The following is an 18099-nucleotide window of genomic DNA, read 5'->3' on the forward strand; positions in this document are numbered from 1 at the left end:
GCTGGCGGAGCCTCCGTGGCAGGGGTAGAGCCGGCTGGTTGAATATCCGTGGGGGACCGGCAGTAGGATTGCTGCCGCTGGTTGGGTATTGGTGACCACCAAGGTTGGCAGCCACTGGAGAGTCGGGTGGTCGCTTCGACTCCTTACTTCTTCCGAAGATATGGTGGGAGATACTTATCTCCGTTGTTACGGCCCTTAAGGCACGATAACCCAATTTAATTATCAATATAAAGATAACGGCTAAGGCCGGAGTTTAATTATTGAGCTAGTGCTCTTTATTTCAAATCCAAATTAAAACTAAACTTAAGACTGAACAAAAGCTCATGCACAGCCGGATGCCCGTGGCACAGACCGCTGACCTTGCACATTTTGCAGAAGTCATACGATCACTGTCAGCCAATGAAAAGGAATGGCACAATGTGCCGGCTCAGCTCTATGGCCAATAAGGTGGACCCAATTTAGGGTGGACCATGCATGAGGGACAAGTATAATATTAATAATAATAATAATGATAATAATAATAAAAAGTGATTAATACTAGAGAATTACAAACATGATAAATGATTAATGTAAATAAAGGCATAAGGATTGGCCTGCTCAGCCTAGGCTGGGAGTTGGTTGTTAACTGGCACACTCTCCTCGAGGTCGTCCAGGTAAACGCCTTCCCACTCCTTCCTTTGCTTCCTGGGCCATTTGGCACAAGTCACTCGACTGTCCTTGGGTATTTTTTTTCACAACTTTAAGCACTTCTCTGCTCGCACTTCCGATCCCGTTCGCCGCGTTTTTAAGAGTGCAGCTTTGCCCCCGCGATTTGTTCAAGTTTTCGGCTGCTCTGGGTTTTTTTCCACTTCTCGAAATTTCGGTACTCCTTTTCTCTCGCTCTTCTCTTGGCACGTTCCAATTTTCGGGGGTTGTTTTCCTGCTCGATTGCATGTCCTCCCTCGCTTGCCCGTATGCGGCGCTGCTCACGCGAGCACTTTTCGTGGTGAATATTTCGTCGCTCTCCTGGGGTGTGTGTGTGTGTGGCTACTGCTGATGCGAGAACATAGGGAGAAAGATAAACAGAAGGCTTAGCTAAGATAATTATTGTGTACCAATATAACTACAAATCTTACAATTATTGGCTAAGCTTACATATTAAATGAACTGTACAATGTTTTTTTTTTACAAATTTATTCGCGAGGGTTTTGTTTTGTTAGCTGTTAGCTGTTGTTATTGTTGCGGCTGGCGATGTTGTAGCTGCTGGCTGCTGTTATTGTTGGCAACGTCTTTGGGCGTTAGGCTGGCGATGTTGTAGGTGCTGCCTGCTGTTGTTGTTGGTGCACCTATTAATTGCTTATAATAAGGAGGGGTAAACATGATCAATATTGTCACGTGGGGATGTGTGGGCGATCAGTATACTCTTTATGGACATGATCGTCACATTTTTATGACCTCGAACCCCATTAAAATCACTTAATTTATGGATTATGGTAATTGTGCCAGAACCCGCATATGCTAATGAAAGGAGGGCGGAATCCACGTTTCCTATCTACTAGTACGAGTGCCTATATCAAACAACAACAAATGGGTCCTGCTATACAGACTGACACGGAACGGAAGCTAAGCCCGCAAAATAAAATGGTTGGAAATGAACCAAAACTAAATTGCCCTAATAAGGGCAGCGAACAACCAGGGCATCTAGTAACAACAGATTCTCGGGATGTTGAAAATAATCAATACGAAGCTGGGCAGGCTGTATAAAAGAAGCCAAAGCACCCACCAATTTAAATAAGGGAACAGAACTCAAATGCCCTAGTAAGGAAAATTGTTGCACTGGTCGGGCATGGCATCTTTTATGTTACTCCTCTTGTAAAATGGAATTTTCACGAAACAAAGCTTCAAGCTAAAACTGAAGATCGATTCAGAGCTGTAATCAAATATGTATATATATATCAAATATGACGCTAAGATACCCTACTACACTTACCAGCTCAAGATTTACTAGGGCGTGCAAGTAGTGCTAAAGGCCATAGAGCCCGACGTATTTACCTATGAGATACTAGAGGCACTGAAAGAAAAAGGATTCTTCGCTTTTATTATATTTTGCACAGAGCATTAAGCTTGTGGGATCCCCGTCTGATTGCCATGTCCTGATTTTAGGGAACTGGCGTAAAAGACTCCCCCATTTGGGCCCCTAAACACCAATGGGGGAGTCTCTTACGCCAGTTCCCTAAAATCAGGACATGGCAATCAGACGGGGATCCCACAAGCTTAATGCTCTGTGCAAAATATAATAAAAGCTCAGCAAGCAATAGGACAAATACCAAACGGCATCGAAACCATGATGCTGACTTTACAACAGGGTATGATAGAATTTATGTCCCTTATGGAAGATCAAAAAATTTAAATAAATTTGCTCACATCCCAACAATCTTAACAATCGATGACTTGTCTTCGAATATCTATGTGGAATTCCAATGGCTTTTCACGGCACAAACTTGAAATAACTAATATTCCTCAACATATATAATGATCAAATTCCAAACAGATATTGTGCCGCTGGCAGAAACGCATCTCACAAGTAAATACAACTTCCAAATAGGAGGTTACACTTCATATTGCATAAATCATCCGGACGGTAAGGCCCACGGAGGAACCGGAATCTTAATCAGGGGACGCATTAATCACCACTTTCATCAGACGTTTGCAACAAATTATTTGCAGGCTACGTCTATAAAACTACAAACAGGCAACGGCAGTATCACTATAGCCGCTGTCTATTGCCCACCGCGTTTAACAATAACTGAAGACGCGCTTGGCAATCCTGCAGATCGCCCCATTCGAAGCAACTCTTTAATAAAGCCACCCGCAGACTAACCAAGAAGAAGAGCTCGAGCAAGAAAATGATCTTGCGCATCTCGAGAAACTGTCGCCGACCAGTACAAAACATCCTTCATTGAGAGCTCACCCCAATCTAAGATTTCCGATAAAACCAGTCACTCTGATCAGAAACTCCAAGGGCACTTGGGCCCGCAGCGACGAAGACAGAGCCGAAACATTTGCTTTACACCCAAGAAATGTATTTCAGCCACACGTCGCCACACACTTTTTTCAACTACCGCCACTTAGCCCTGAAATTGCCATTAACCCGATCTTGTTTCAAGTACATGAAATTGCTAATGTCATTAGGAAGCAATTAGAACCGAAAAAAGCTCCAGGGGGGCGACCTAATAATGCCTAAAATGATAAAATGAACTTCCAAGCTGCACAGTGGATGCTATATGTAAACTATTTAACGGGATCACACAACTTGGCTACTATCCCAAAAAATTGAAAATGTCTGTGGTTATAATGATACCGAAGCCTGGGAAAGACCAAACAATTCCCACATCGTACAGGCTAATAAGCTTAGTATTGTGACTGTCAAAATTACTAGAAAAATGTCTGCTCACGCGCATAATACCATTTTTAAGAGAACAAAACATAATCCCGGCATATCAACTCGGGTTTCAAGAAAGTAGCGGAACCATCGAGCAGGTAAACCGGATAACATCAGAAATTCGTACAGCCTTCGAACATTGGGAATATTGTAGTGCGATATTTCTCGACGTCTCTCAGACTTTCGACTGAGTGTGGCTTGAAGGCCTCATGCATAAAATCTTAACATTACTGCCAGAAAACACTCATAAGTTACTTAAGTCGTACCTCTAGCACAGAGTCTTCGAGGTGAATTACAATCCAACGACATTCAACGAGCACTGGGCCCTACCCTCTTTGTCCCATACACAGCAGACATCTTTACGAACGAGAGGCTCATGACGTCCACCTTTGCTGACGACACTGCAATCCTGAGCCACTCGAGATGCCAAACTAGAGCAACAGCTCAACAAGCTGATAATTTTTTTGTAGCTAAGAAGTGGCAATCAGAATGACGAAACAAAATTAATGAACAAAAGTGTAAAAATATAACGTTTATCCTTAATAGACAATCGTGCCTCCGCTAACTTTGAATAGTACGCAGATCTCCCAAGCCAGCGATAACATATCTCGGCGTCCACCTCGACAGACGCCTAACCTGGCGAAGGCACATTGAATGCAAGAAAGAACATCTCAGACTTAAAGCTAGCAGCCTAAACTAGATTATATACCCTCGATCACCCCTGTGTCTGGGCTTTTCTACAACTCCACTCTTAAGCCCATTTGGATCAAATTTAGGAAATGCAAGCAACAGCAACGTTGACATCATACAGCGCACACAATCACAAATCCTGCGAACAACCACTGGGGCACCATGGTATGCTCGGAACATTCACAGGGACATTCACAGGGACTTGGGCATACCACTGGTTAAAGATAAAATAGCAAAGCAAAAAGCGGCCTACCATAACAAGCTTACACAGCACCCAAACAATCTGGCAAGGAACCTAACACGGGTTTCTAACAAAACTCGTCTATATCGAAACGATCTGCCAGCTAAGCAATAATTATACAGTCTACATGACTGTAAGTTAAGTTATATTTTTAAGATTTGACATACTTATTGTTAGTCTCATAAAAGAAAAGATACAATAAATAAAGCATATATATTAAAAAAAAAAAAACTGAAATGTTATTTTCTCGTAAATAGTTCTTAATTGACCAAAACAAAAGATTGCCACGCCCACTTTATGGCCCACAAACGACCAAAATTCTTAAGTCTGTTTGCCTCCAACATTACCACACCTGAGTAACGTTTATCTGATAGTCGAGTCACTCGATTATAGCTTTCTGTCTTCTTTTTCAAAGTATTCTCCAGCAAGATTTATACGCTTTTGCTTGCACTTAAAACAAATGTCGAAGCACTCTCTCGACTTCGATTGATAATTTTTTTAAACATAGTTTTTTTTTACTCTTTAACAGCATTTTCTGGCGACAAAAATCCATAATCACAAATTTTTCCATTGATGTTCAAAAATAAAAAGCAGTCATTTAGTGGCCAGAAATTAAATGGCATCCCTAAAATTAAATTAAATTAAATGGCATCTGAAGAGAACATAATACTTTTACATAAGGCTGACGACATTGTAAACAAGTTTCAAAGTATTCTTCAGCGAGATTTATTCGCTTTTGATTGCACTCAAAACAAATGTCGAAGCACTCTTTCCGATTGAGACTTCTTTAAAACATCGTTTTTTTACTCTTTAGCAGCGACAAAAATAAATAACCACAAATTTATCCATTGTTGTGCGGAAATAAAAAGCAGTCATTTAGTGGACAGAAATTAATGGCAGCAGTATGCGCCTTCTGAGGCCGTCCCACTGACGGCGTTGTACACATCGCAACCCTTAGCTAAGTTTACTCTGAGATATATATTTGGCGTACATTCAATTAAAGATTACTTAAACTACAACATTTATGACATTAATTTTTTCCGATTTTAATAAAATAACTTCTATCTTGTTAGTGAACTGTCCATCTTAAGCCATTTTTATTACCACAATTAAATTTGGCGAATTTAATTTATATCCAGGAAAAAATTCGTGATTTTTTTTTGTAATATATTTTTTGGTTCTTAAATTTTAAGGGACTTACTTATTCAACTAGAAGAATAAATAATAAAGTAAAAAAGGCAGGCTTATCTTTCTTTTTATTGGCATTTCTGCGTGGGAGTTTTTTTTTTAAAAACACATTTATTTAGCAGTCAGTGTCTTCCTTAATAAATATTTTTATAAATTAGATTTATAATTATTATTTGAAGCATAACTAAACATTTCTCTAGATGTGTTTTTATACTTGCTTGGTACTCGTTGCCATCACCTCTGTAGGGCAGCTTAGTTTTCCTGTCACATTTTCTGACCAGAACCGTCTGAGTGATGAGTATCTATTTTAGATTTGATGAAAAAGGGATTGCCATTTGAAACTGCGGGGATGGAAGGGATTTAGTATACAAAGGCTTGCATTTACTAGAGATTACTTACTCGTTGTGTTCTCTCGTTGTTCGAGCACGCACTTTGGTTGGGGAACTCTAAAGCCTCTGAGCACTCGATTAATGGTTTTGAGTAAAGGATAAGATTCACATCCGCAATAATTTTTGAAGTCGTCCAGATCGAGTGCCCAGATCATAGCACCTCCAAGGCCCATTGCCTTGATGTATTCGCTTTTATGCCGAACCATGGGGGTATCGTCAAATGAGACCCACTGATCTGCCAGATAGGCGTAGGGTCCCATCCGACCTTTTGCATCCCTTACAACATTCCACCTATGCTGGCGGATATTCAAACAGATCTCATAGTATGCCAAAAACCCTCTGGCCAATGTGTCTTCGCCTGCTTTACCGCCACCGTAGGTGGGCGCATTTAGCTGGTGCTTACTTATATCAACTAGAGAGAATGACTGCCCGTACATGGGAATTCCCATTATCAGCTTGCGCCTATCGATTCCTCTGGATATCCAATGATTTATTGAAAAATTTGCGTTAAAGTTTATTGTTCCATCGGGGTGGTCGTACATTGGCGATACGTGACCAGTCCGCTTGTCCCACTGGCCGTGGTAATCATACGCCATAACAGAGATCCAGTCAAAATATCGAGATAGCTCGGGAATATCGTAGGCGGCGTTAATGACTTTTTTATTGGGGGACACGGCAGCGGAAAGGATTAACCCCTTTGGGCGGAAGGCTTGCGAAAGCTCCCTTACCAAGGCAGTGAATCCAGTCTTTTCGTCTGCAGTACCTTTTTTACAGTCAACTTGCCAGCACACAGGGTACTCCCAGTCCAGGTCTAGGCCATCAAAACTATATTGCTCGATAAAGGCAACAGCATGGCGGATAAATTTCTCTCGTGCATCTGCTTTTCTTACAAGTCGAGCATACTTATCGTCAGCAGAGTCATTCCAGCCACCTATCGCTAAGGTGACTTTCACGCCCTTTTTACGGTATTCCACAACTCGCTCATAAAATTTGTTGTCTAGGTCCGCCCATGAGTCATGAGGCTGAATTGTCAGACTATCCCGACTTAGGACAGCGAAGCCATATACTATATGGGTGCATAGATCGGAGTTAATGTCTTCTGGCATGAACTTGCCGCCTCCATGGCGGTACCATGCCCAGTTTGTAAAGTAGCAGACAACCTTAAAGTCATAAGACATCCCAGAACCATAATTAATTTCTATGTTTCCCGTATGAACGTCAGCATTAGGATCTCCTTTATTTTCTTGTGAAGTCCCTGGGGATCCTCCCTCGTTGGTGGGCTCTTTTACATGCTCTAGAACTGCTATGACATCTTCTGCTCCAGATTGCGCTACAGGTTTTTCGCCGTCATCTACGTCTTCGCTTGCAATACTATCAGTTTCTGCAACTTCATTTGTTTCCTCCAACTCTCCACCAATTTCGCCATCAACCGAAGCAATTAAAACGGATACCTCCTCCACAAGCATTAGATCGGCTTGAGCTATGTGGAAAGATAAAAAATATTATAAAAACTTAAAATTTTCTCATAATTCAATCTCTTTTCCTAGCTCTCTAATACCTATCAATACCAATTTAAATAATCTGATTCCGATTAGGGTAATGTTAGCGGTCCATTCACAGAGGAATGAAAGTGAAAGAAGACCGTCTACGCAGTTAGACTACAGCGTTCTCTCTTGTTTTTTTTTTCATAAGTCCAAAATATTTTTAATGTATTTTTTTTTTTTTTTTTAAATATTTTTTATAATTTTTTTAATATTCTTTTTTAAGTAAACAGATTCAAAAATAACTTTAAGTAGCGCCAAGCCGACAAATTTGAATATGAATATATAAATTGTTCCTTTACTCAAAAAATTATTTTTACATTTTGATTTATCTGGAGCGTTTTAAATGTGTATTATTCGGTAAAAAGTAAACACGTTTATCAGGATATGTCCAAAATACATTTATTGGTTTAATTAGAGTTTTTAATGTTTTTAAAAGCACGCAAATTTTGAGTAAGTACTTTTTGCAAATCAACAGTAAAGGCTAAACCAAAAGCACTATTGTGAAGACCATTTTTTATTTTTATACAAAATGGTAATTTTTAACATTTTTCTTTCTGTTTGTCCTAGTAGGTTATATTGGGGAGCAGGTGGCTTGATCGCTGAATATATAAAGAAGCCCTGTAAAAAATGGTACGGAAAACACGGGTGTACTTTTGGGGTTGCTGCGGGACGTGAATGTGTGTTTTTTCGTACACTTGCAAATGTGAATGACTTAAGCCTAGCTTAACTTAGCCGCTTCAGAGACGAGCGGAGACTTAAGGGAAAGATGGAGAGGAAGAGCAGAGTGCAGTGTGAGCGAGATAACTGCTGCTCCCAAAGTTAAACTCAGTTTTGGCGTGAACAGGTACGGTTAAATATTCAGAAACTAAAATAAATGGCATTACGCCTACATTGCGGTCAAGTTTCTTAACAATTAACATAAGAAAAAAAAAACTGTGCGTTAACAAAAATATCACCATGAAAAGAAAATTCGTCAGAAAGTATGTAAAAGGTAAAAGTCTTGATCAGGATCACTAGCCGAGTCGATCTAGCCTTGTCCGTCCGTCCGTATGAACGCTAAGATCTCGAAAACTATTAGAGCTAGAACAGGCATACTTGGCATGCAGATTTATGCCTTGCCCAATCTAACGCCCACAATCCGCGAACATCTGAAGCGCCTACAGTTTTTATAATAGAACCAAAAATTTAACTTAAATGTATTTGTCTCATCAATACCTATCGACTCACCAAAAAAAAGTGCCATGTCCACAAATGGCCAAAACGATTAAATGTGTCTACCGCCCATATAATATCTACTGAAATAGCCGGAAGGTGGCACCCTAAAAAAAATGCTTTGCTGCTTAGAAAAATATGCCATGACCACTCTCTAACACCCACAAACGGTTTAAACGCTTAAATCTGTCTGTCGCCCACATAACATCTACTGAAATAGCCGGTAGGTGGCGCATTAAAATATCGCTTTTCTGCTTATATATCTTCATTAGTCTTAATTTCGTCGAGGCACTCAACTATAGCGCTCTTCCTTGTTTTGATATAAAATCGTGGTAAAGTTTCCAAGAAATGTGACACTTCTTGAAGTTACTTTGGCAACACTTCCAGGAGTGAAATAATAATTTCATTTATGTCCAGATCCGCTGACATGATAAATTTAATAATAGCCATTTCTAGATTAACCGGAAACAACATTTTTTTGTTAGTTAAAAAGAATTTAAATTACAAGGAATTACCTTTTATAATTATGTGGAGAATCTTTGAATGCTTATTTCACTGCAATCACGCCAGGTAATGTGTAAATACCTTAAAGTAATCGTACAACTTTACGTAATGTCGCTCTCTTTGTTGAGTTACACATTTAAATGTGTTATAAAAAGGTTCTAAACAACAAAGCAACACACAAATTTGAAGTGACTCCGAGAAGTGTCGACGAAGTGGCATATTTCTTCCCGACGGGAGTAACTTCCGCGATCCAAATGCGATATCGCGGACGATAGTTTTCATCGGACAACTATATTTTATATCCCCCAAAGGAACTAACGGGGGAAAAATTAAAAAAATATCTTATCTTTATATTTTTATTATATCTTCGCTGTTTTTTAACATATAACCTTCTAAGCTTAAAAATATCATTTTCTTATAAGTTTTGAATTTCGAATTAAACTATATATATTATAGTCGGACGACTATATTATATAGCTGCCATAGGAACGATCGGAAAATTAGTGGTAAAATAATATGAAAAATGTATACCTTCTGTGTTTTTTAACATATACCCTCGACGCTTGAAAATAACAAATTTTAATTGGTTTTGAATTTCGAAAAATCAAAATCAGACGACTATATCATATAGCTGCCATAGAAACGTTCGGAAAATTAGTTGAAAAATATGAAAAAAATATTATTTGGAAACTTGGAAAAAACATTTTTAAATCAGTTCTGAAGTTCGAATTAAATTTGATCAAAATCGGACGACTATATCATATAGCTGTCATAGGAACTATAAGAAAATTGGTGGGAAAATAATATGAAACAAATTATAGCTTTTATATTTTTAAGAATTTCGAATTCAATTTAATAAAAATCAGACTACTTTGACATATAGATGTCAATTTTATAAAAATTGGACGACATTTAGCTGTCTTAGGAACAATCAGAAAATTTGAGGTAAAATAATACCTTGTAAGCTTGCAAATAACAATTTATATATTTTTTTGGAATTTCGAGTTCAATTTAATAAAAATTGCACTGTTCTAACATATAGATGTCAAAAAATGTTCTAAAAATAAAAAATGAAATCATTTAATATCATAAATATCATTTTAATATCACTGAAGTCAGCAACAATCTTTAAAAATTTCACATGGTGTTACTAAAGTTGCTTATCTCTTATAACTGCAAGGGTATACAAACTTCGGTTTGTCGAAGTTAACTTCCTTTGTTGTTTGTGTATCATCTATCTATCGCCCAGAAGTGTCTCAGAAGATACTTCTTCGCGATCGAAACCCTTTTTGTTTTTGTAATATGTGTGCTATCGCCTTTCTATTGTCCAGAAGTGACTTCTGGATGATAGGTGATAGAATTATCGCCCTTTTGCTTGCACGGAGAAGGCAATAAAAAGGTATTTATGTATGTGTGTGTAAAGTTGCAGAATGAGCTTCTCGGCAAAGTGAAAAGCGCTCCCGGCGCTAATAGAGGATTTTTTCTGTAAGGGGGATTCCCGTGCCTTGCATTTCCCCTCTCTCTACATTCTGACCTGCAGTCCATTCACATAAAAAGGAAAGAGAAAGACGATCGATTACGCAATGTTGAAAATTTCTAGAAGACAGTAAAAGGACCGAAAAGATGTGCACTTTATACTGACGGGCAATTTTTTTTTTTAGTATATGATTAATTCTCATATGGCGAGAACGGTGTGCCTTATGCCATTTTTGCGAATTTTTTTTTTGGTCCAATTTTAAAGTAGTCTTAACATTTTACTTATCGCTAATTAATTTTTTTAAAAGCTGACTAACTGGTATCTTGTAGTCGAGACACTTAACTATAACGTTCTCATTTTTTCCAATTCATCTTTTTATTCGGAAATTTACATTTATCAACCCACTGATATGACAGTGTAACAAGATATATATATTACTTTACTAGACCGGGTTATTTGAAATCCAACCCAAGCCTACACTACCCATATTTTTGACATGAAAACCTTAAAAGAATGTAACTGGCGTTTCCACCCCATAAATTAATGATATATATCTTTATAAAAAATCATTTTCACAAATTTAAATCAATTTCACAAATAGTTGGATATAAATCCAACTTCGGTACGCGATTGGTAGACTTACATTACTTTTAATAATAACATACATCTTAATTTAATTTATAATTTCATTTTATAATTGAGGTGTTAGAACCTGGTAATATATATTTCTAGTTACTAACTATTTTTCTAGCTCTGTTCTCTTTGTACACTATTTGTGAGCAAAGCTGTTTGAGAGCTGTAAAACTGTCTAACTGACCTGGAGTTGGTATAAGTAGTTTTATTATATAATAAGCAATTTAGATTGATGTTATCAGGTTTTAAAATATCACGTAAATTTCTTTCACTAAAACAGCTGTATTGTTAACCATAAAAAAGTAGCCATTAATTTATTCTCATTCTTTCATCTTATTATCAGTTATTACCTAAAATACAATGTGTAAAAAGAAACGAAAAGGATTTTTAACTTTGATAAGGTACACAGAGAGAATTGTTATTTTCACAGTATTCTAAAAAATAGAATGATATCTTGGAAACTGAAAATATTTTTATTTCGCTTAAGTCAACTTGAACTGGCGATATTGGTTATCTCAAAAATTAAACTGTTAGTGTATAATTATCAAAAAGTTGTTGAAAAATAACTTTTATTTTTTTAACGTTTTTAACGTTTTTTTAATAATGGATGTTTTTAGTTCTATATATAGATATATTTCTCTATCGTTGAAATTCCTTTTGTGTCAGTCCGTAAAAAAAGCAAATAATCTCATGGGGAAAGTATTTTTGATTCGCAAACCATACACCCAAAGTCAGGACAGAAACAACAACAAAAGTTTCTAAATTGCCCACAGCGCAGGTGCAAAAGTAAATATAAACGACAAAAATCCATCCAGGTGTAAGGCTTTACCCTATTACATTTTGGAATATTTTAAAAATTGACTTATACTCTAATTATTTTTCAGGTAATAAAGAAATAAAAAAAACTTATACAGATCACTATTCCATAATATTTATAAAAATGCTAGCACAGAGTGCTAGGAAGATACCTATTTTTAATAATGATGGTTGGCAAGACCGCCTCCTCCACAGCAAACCAAACAGATATCTTTTACATACTGGCCCCCTAGCTAAAGCTACTGTAGCATAACCGTTTTTTTAAATGACTGTTCCAGCTAATTGAAATGTCCATTCGATACGAATTTATCTTTTTTGTTTTAAGCAAGGAACACAATATTTAAACCTCTTTTGACCTCCCTGTTAATGGCTTCCTCTTATTTATTTTTGATATACTTCCGATATATTTTTACTGTACTTTTCTTTGTTTTTAAATTATTAATTATTGAGACATTTATCTGAAATATTAATTTGATTTAAAACAATCAGATTGGTAAAACTAATCAAGTTAATTAAACTGTTATCATTTAATGGTATTATTGATTCCGCAGACTGAGTTGAAAATATTGATTTCGGACATCTTTAGGCTTTCGAGTCGAATTTTTTGTTGTTTTTGGTTTTTATAAACTCATTAACAGGGAAAGCATGTAAAATAATTCCAAAATTAAAAAATCAGAAAGAGAAAATACGATTATTACATTATTAGGAGTTCGCGTTATTTGTTAGTGAGTTATTTTTGACTAAAAGGTGGATCAAAGATTAAAAAACCGACTTAAATTTTTTTTTGCTTCTTTAAGGTACTTTGATTTAATTGTTTTGTTATGAATTTAACGTATGAATTTTTTGCATTCATATTTATTGTGGTGGTTTGCAGGTTATCGTGATAAACCCTCTATAGGGTATGAAGATTTAATAATTTCGTTATATGTAGACATTATATTGTAAGCCAATAATTTTTGTGAATATTTGTGAGCTAAAAAATAAATAGCTTCATTTATTTAACTTAATCACAAAACTGACGTATACTTTTCTTTACGCTTACTTTTAATTTACATTTTTATTCTTGTATTGTACACTTTCAACCTTTCTTCAAGAACAAAATTAATCATTTTCTCAACTAAATACAGTCTTAATGTATATTTCCCAGTTTTGTGGTGTCACTCTAAAACTTTAAAAAGTCAAAATATTGCTTTAAACCAAGAGCGATATCAAAGAATATCAATGGTTTACTGTTTATGTTCGTTTTGAAGATTATATTCTTAGTAAATGCTCTTAGAATTTTATAATTGATCAAAATGTGTATTGTTCAAATTCACGATCTGGCCCCAAGGTGCCCATTACCTGCAGAGAATTATATCAACGGGAGCTTTCGCTACTACTGAAGAGGGAGGAAAAAAGCAAATAGAGGAATTGCAGAGTGCGGTTTTGGTCTCTTACGAGCAGGAATCGGCGTATGTTACCAAAAAATCATTCGGAATTTAAGGAGCGGTACATGGACTCCTATTGTCTTTTCGCCGAGGATCAAGAGAAGCCAGCGGAGTATAAGTCCGCGACTGTGGCCGCAGCGGTTGGACCGACTGCTGAGGTTCGCCTGACGATGTCACAAATGACTGTTCTGAAATTCTCAGATGCGGCCGTGGACTGGCCTGGTTATTTTGATGTACTTTACAGCCTTGTATTCAGCAATCCGTCGCTTACCGGGATGCAAAAGCTGCGTTAAGAAATCGCTCCCTGTTGGACGCGATAACGACGTGCGCCAAATGCAGCTCACCGACGCAAACTTTCTGGTGGCTTGGTCCCTGACGCTAATACGCGACAAGAACCCGCGCCTGGTCTTCGCTCATCAGATGAGCGCTATTTATTTTCCTGCCAAAATCGTAGAGCGTTAATGTGTGTCTCGCTCGTCAAGGCCTTCAAGCGCGTCAAGGCCTTAGAAGGGAAGGTACATCAATGACTGGCTTATCACGCGGCTTCCAGGCTCCCAAAGAAAACCCTCAACGCATGCGAACATCATCCTCAGTCCTGGGCCCGGGTCTTCATGATTAGAGTGCACAACTTACGCGACAAGTCAGAACGCCTCGGCTTAAGGTGTCATCATTGCAACGACAGTCACATTCTGCGCCATTTTCTGACTTTTCTAGCGTGGAAGCGCAAGGAGATTGTGGGTAGGGCGAAGCTGTGCCTCAAGGCAAGTAAGGCTCGTGCGCTTCCCCGCTGCACCAGCAACAAAGGGTGTCAGGTTTGCGGTCAGCGTCATCATACGCAGTTGCAGTTGCCTAGTGCAGCTCAGCCCGCCATCGCTCCGCAGGTCTCGATATTCGATATTCGGTAATAATGGTGATCAGTCTCAACGGGTAGCCGGCTCCGAATATCGATTCCATACTTTCTCATCGCCCTCTAGTAGAGTGGGCAATATACTTTTGGCTACAGCACGCATCATGGTTCAAAATCTAGTCAACGGGCTTCAAGCTGTCATCACGGCGCTCAACGGTCAGGGCTCCGAGGCGACCAGAGTATCCGAGTGGTGCAATCCCTTCATCTCAGTCGGACATTGGCGAGGTCGTCCATTGTCGTAGTAGGCCAAGGGTCTAGAAGCAAGTACATGGTTAACTTCAAGATTCTAAGCACTAATAATTGTTTCTCGTTAGACGTACGTATTGGACACGTCACTTCGCTGCTGCCCTGCACAAGCTTCTCGCCGCAACGCTAAACCCACATTCATGGGCTTTCGCTAGCAGATCCGAAGTATTACAGTTCGAAGAAGATTCACCTTATCTAGGGAGTGGACCTTATCGGGCAGATCATGCTGTCCGGTACGCGATTCGGAAGTCCTACTAGCCAATTGCTCAACAGACTCAACTGGGATGGATTCTTTCAGGTCAAGCCGCCGACTCGACCAGCTCCACCCAGATCCGTTGCCATCATGTAGTCTTCGACGCGGAGTCGGAGGACTTTTTTCGAGATCGAGACCGTACCAGAGCGGACGGCGCGCACGGAGAATCGGTGTACGAATGTGCGCTACGTGGTGCGCCTCCCTTTTAAGAGGTAACTGGATCACAACATCGTGATGAGACGGTCTCACCAAGGCGCCCGTTTTTTTCCGGCTCAATCGGCGGCTTGTGGCACACCCAATGGAAGGAAGTCGGTACACTGAGGAGATTGAGGAGTATTTCACCTTGGGGCAAATCGCTGACGCGAAAGGATGCGAAAGCAGCTTATGTGTATGCACTCCGGCCGGAATGCATTATTCATCTTGTGTGCTACACCACCATGCCGTCTACAAGGCAGAAGGTTCTGTCACGAAGCAGAGAACGTCTCGACGGCTCAGCGCAGACGAGCAACCGAAGATTCCTAAATGGTGTTCTATTCACCGGACCCCCTCTCCAAAACTACATGTTGACTACATTACTACATTAAGACATATGCGTTGTCGACTCTGACGTTCGGAACGTACATCCGTACCATACACAGTCATTAGAGTCATACCCCAGCTGGCGTTGGATGAGAAGAATTCTTTCCCAAGGGCAGCCGAGGTCTTAAAGGAGGAGATATGTGTGGATGACATATTATCCGGAGCTCACACTATGGAGGATGCAGAAGTGTGTAGGTCGTGGGAGCTATAAAATCCGCACGGATGGAATTGCGTAAATGGTAAAGTAACGATGCTGCAAAATTGGGACACAATGGACCCGGTAAAAGCGTTCGGTATCGCGCGACTTTTCGATCCGTTAGGTCTGATAGCTCCGGACATCATAATTGAAAAGCTTTTTTTTAAAGAAGTTGACTTTGGTCAAGGTGGCGAACAGCGAGAGTGTGCAGCGCTGCGCTCCGACCTCCCAGGAATCGAGGACATCGCTGACAGTGAGCCGTTGTGCAGCTGCTTGCGTTCTGCAACGGGTCGTCGTCGTCGAGCACGTCTACGTCAGTTTTTCCACGTATGGTCGAGCAGTTCGAGTGGTCGCCTACTTAAGGCGCTTTGTTTTGAACGCTTCGCACAAACCAAGCCGACGCGCAGGATTTTTGAGCATACCCGAGCTCGACGACGCTATGTTTCGCATCGTACGTATGGTTCAGAAGAAGTCGTTCAGGGCGGACCTTCGATCCGTGAGACACTCAAAGCCGCTCCCTTCCCATAGCAAACTGTTGCGGCTGTCCTCCATTCTGGTGAAGGATATTTTACGGGTAAGAGGCCGTCTTAGGTTCTCTGTGTTGCCTCCGGACTCCCACTACCTATAATTTTACCGATCTGGCTAAAACCCACCTAGCTACTCTTCACGGAGATTTGGAGCTGATCTTGGCTCATACGCACCAGCGATTTTGGAAAACGCGCCAGCCAAACCATCTCGTAGCAGCTCATGGGAGACCTACCTCTTCACAAACAAAGGCTACATTGCAGTGTTCATCTTTCTCGCAACGAAAGCAGTTTATTTGGAGCTGGTAACCGGGCTCACCACGAAGCAATTCCTTCTGGCATTGGATCGGCTTACTGGGCGTCGAGGTATGGTCCAGCATCTTTATAGCGATAACAGCACCAACTTTGTGTTAGCTGAAGGCTTTGGTGAAACAATTCCGCGATGACTATGAGACCCTCATCGCTCCGAAGTGGTCCCAGCTACGAGTCACTTGGCATTTTAGTCCGCCTCAGTCGCCTTATTTTGGTGAGTTTTGGGAGGCCAACGTCAAGTCGGTCAAGAACCATCCGTGATCGCGGATAAAAGGCTTACCTACAAGGAGATGACCACGGTGTTAGTCAGCATAGAAGCGTGCCTTAACTCAAGGCCGTTGCGCCCGCTCACATCGGACGCTGACTTAGATGTTCTCACTCCGGCCCACTTCTTAATCTGTGATTGAACCAAGTTGAGTTTGTACTTAAAATTTTGGTTAAATTGAAACTGTTCTTAAAAATTAAATTCTTATTCTTATTCTTAAATTAAATCAAATTTTTCTCAGAAATACAATAATATAAAAATAAACGGTCTAAAAATGGAACAAAAAGCGAGCTACATTTCCACATTTTCCACAAGTGGTGTTAAGGTGTCTGTCTCTGATTCTAAAGGTCCCGAATTCAAGTACGCATCGAAGCAGAGTACGCCTTAAGTATTTATTAATAATATCTAAAATTTCCTTATTATAATAACAAAACTTCATTACTTAAATAATTTCCAACTTCAAAAAAAAAAAAACACAAAGGATATAATTTGTATTTCATGTTTTCCTACTAATTTTCCAATCGTTCCTATGGCAGCTATATGATATAGTCGTCAATTTTGATAAAATTTAAATCGAAATTCAAAACCCAATAAAAAATGTTATTTCCAAGCGTAGAAGATTAAAAGTTAAAAAACACCGAAGATATAATTTTTAAATATTATTTTACCACTAATTTTCCGATTGTTCCTATGGGGGCTATATGATATAATCGTCAGAATTTGCTAAAATTTAATTCGATGTTTAGAACTAATTTACATTTTTAAATTTAAATATCCAAGCTTAGAAAGGTATATGTTAAAAAACACGAAAGATATAATTTTTTTTAATTTTTTTCCCCGATTGTTCCCATGGGACGAAATCGATACATTTTTGTTTCCGAGGGCAAAATGCTTGATTGGGTTTTGATCCCAAATTCAAATTTAAGTTCGATTCAAATATGTTCTTATATTAAGTCCAAAATTAGCTCAAAGTAGGAACATTTGTGCTTACACGGTTTTTAAGAATGAATGTTCTCAATTCCAGTTCTTGGTTTTTTCTTCTCTGTGTAGTCGTTCACGCTTATGCACATAATTTTGTTTTCTTTCTCCTTCCAGACTCTAGGCACAGGACCCTCAGGAAACTTGAAATGCTATGGGCTAGCGTTGGCGGGCGGCATGTTCAGACTCACGATCTGGCCCCACGGGAGGGAGGAAAAAAAACAGTCTGAGCTTGGCACTGCATTGCGACGCTAACGGAGCTGAGTAATTATTTTGATTGCTTGTTATACATAAGCC

At 39.2% G+C, this 18099-nt stretch overlaps 1 protein-coding gene across 8 annotated transcripts in view; it reads right to left on the minus strand.

Moving 5' to 3' along the window:
* Positions 1–252: 252 nt before the first annotated feature.
* LOC108031926 (probable chitinase 10) overlaps positions 253–18099 on the minus strand; it is an 86979-nt gene continuing 69132 nt past the window's right edge. For 6 of the 8 annotated variants that reach the window (XM_050890305.1, XM_050890307.1, XM_044094623.2 and 3 more), the window contains 3 exons: positions 5940–7409; positions 5759–5881; positions 253–1029 (listed from right to left, as the gene is read on the minus strand). In XM_050890305.1, the coding sequence (XP_050746262.1) occupies positions 5805–5881; positions 5940–7409 (1547 nt within the window). In that variant the 3' untranslated portion in view covers positions 253–1029; positions 5759–5804. Of the gene's footprint in view, positions 1033–5758; positions 5882–5939; positions 7410–16385; positions 16840–18099 lie in introns of those variants that run through there. The other 2 variants (XM_050890304.1, XM_050890309.1) reach the window with 2 other exon arrangements.

The sequence above is a fragment of the Drosophila biarmipes genome, unplaced genomic scaffold, assembly GCF_025231255.1.
Source record: "Drosophila biarmipes strain raj3 unplaced genomic scaffold, RU_DBia_V1.1 ptg000019l, whole genome shotgun sequence".
In the NCBI taxonomy this organism is placed as follows: domain Eukaryota; kingdom Metazoa; phylum Arthropoda; class Insecta; order Diptera; family Drosophilidae; genus Drosophila; species Drosophila biarmipes.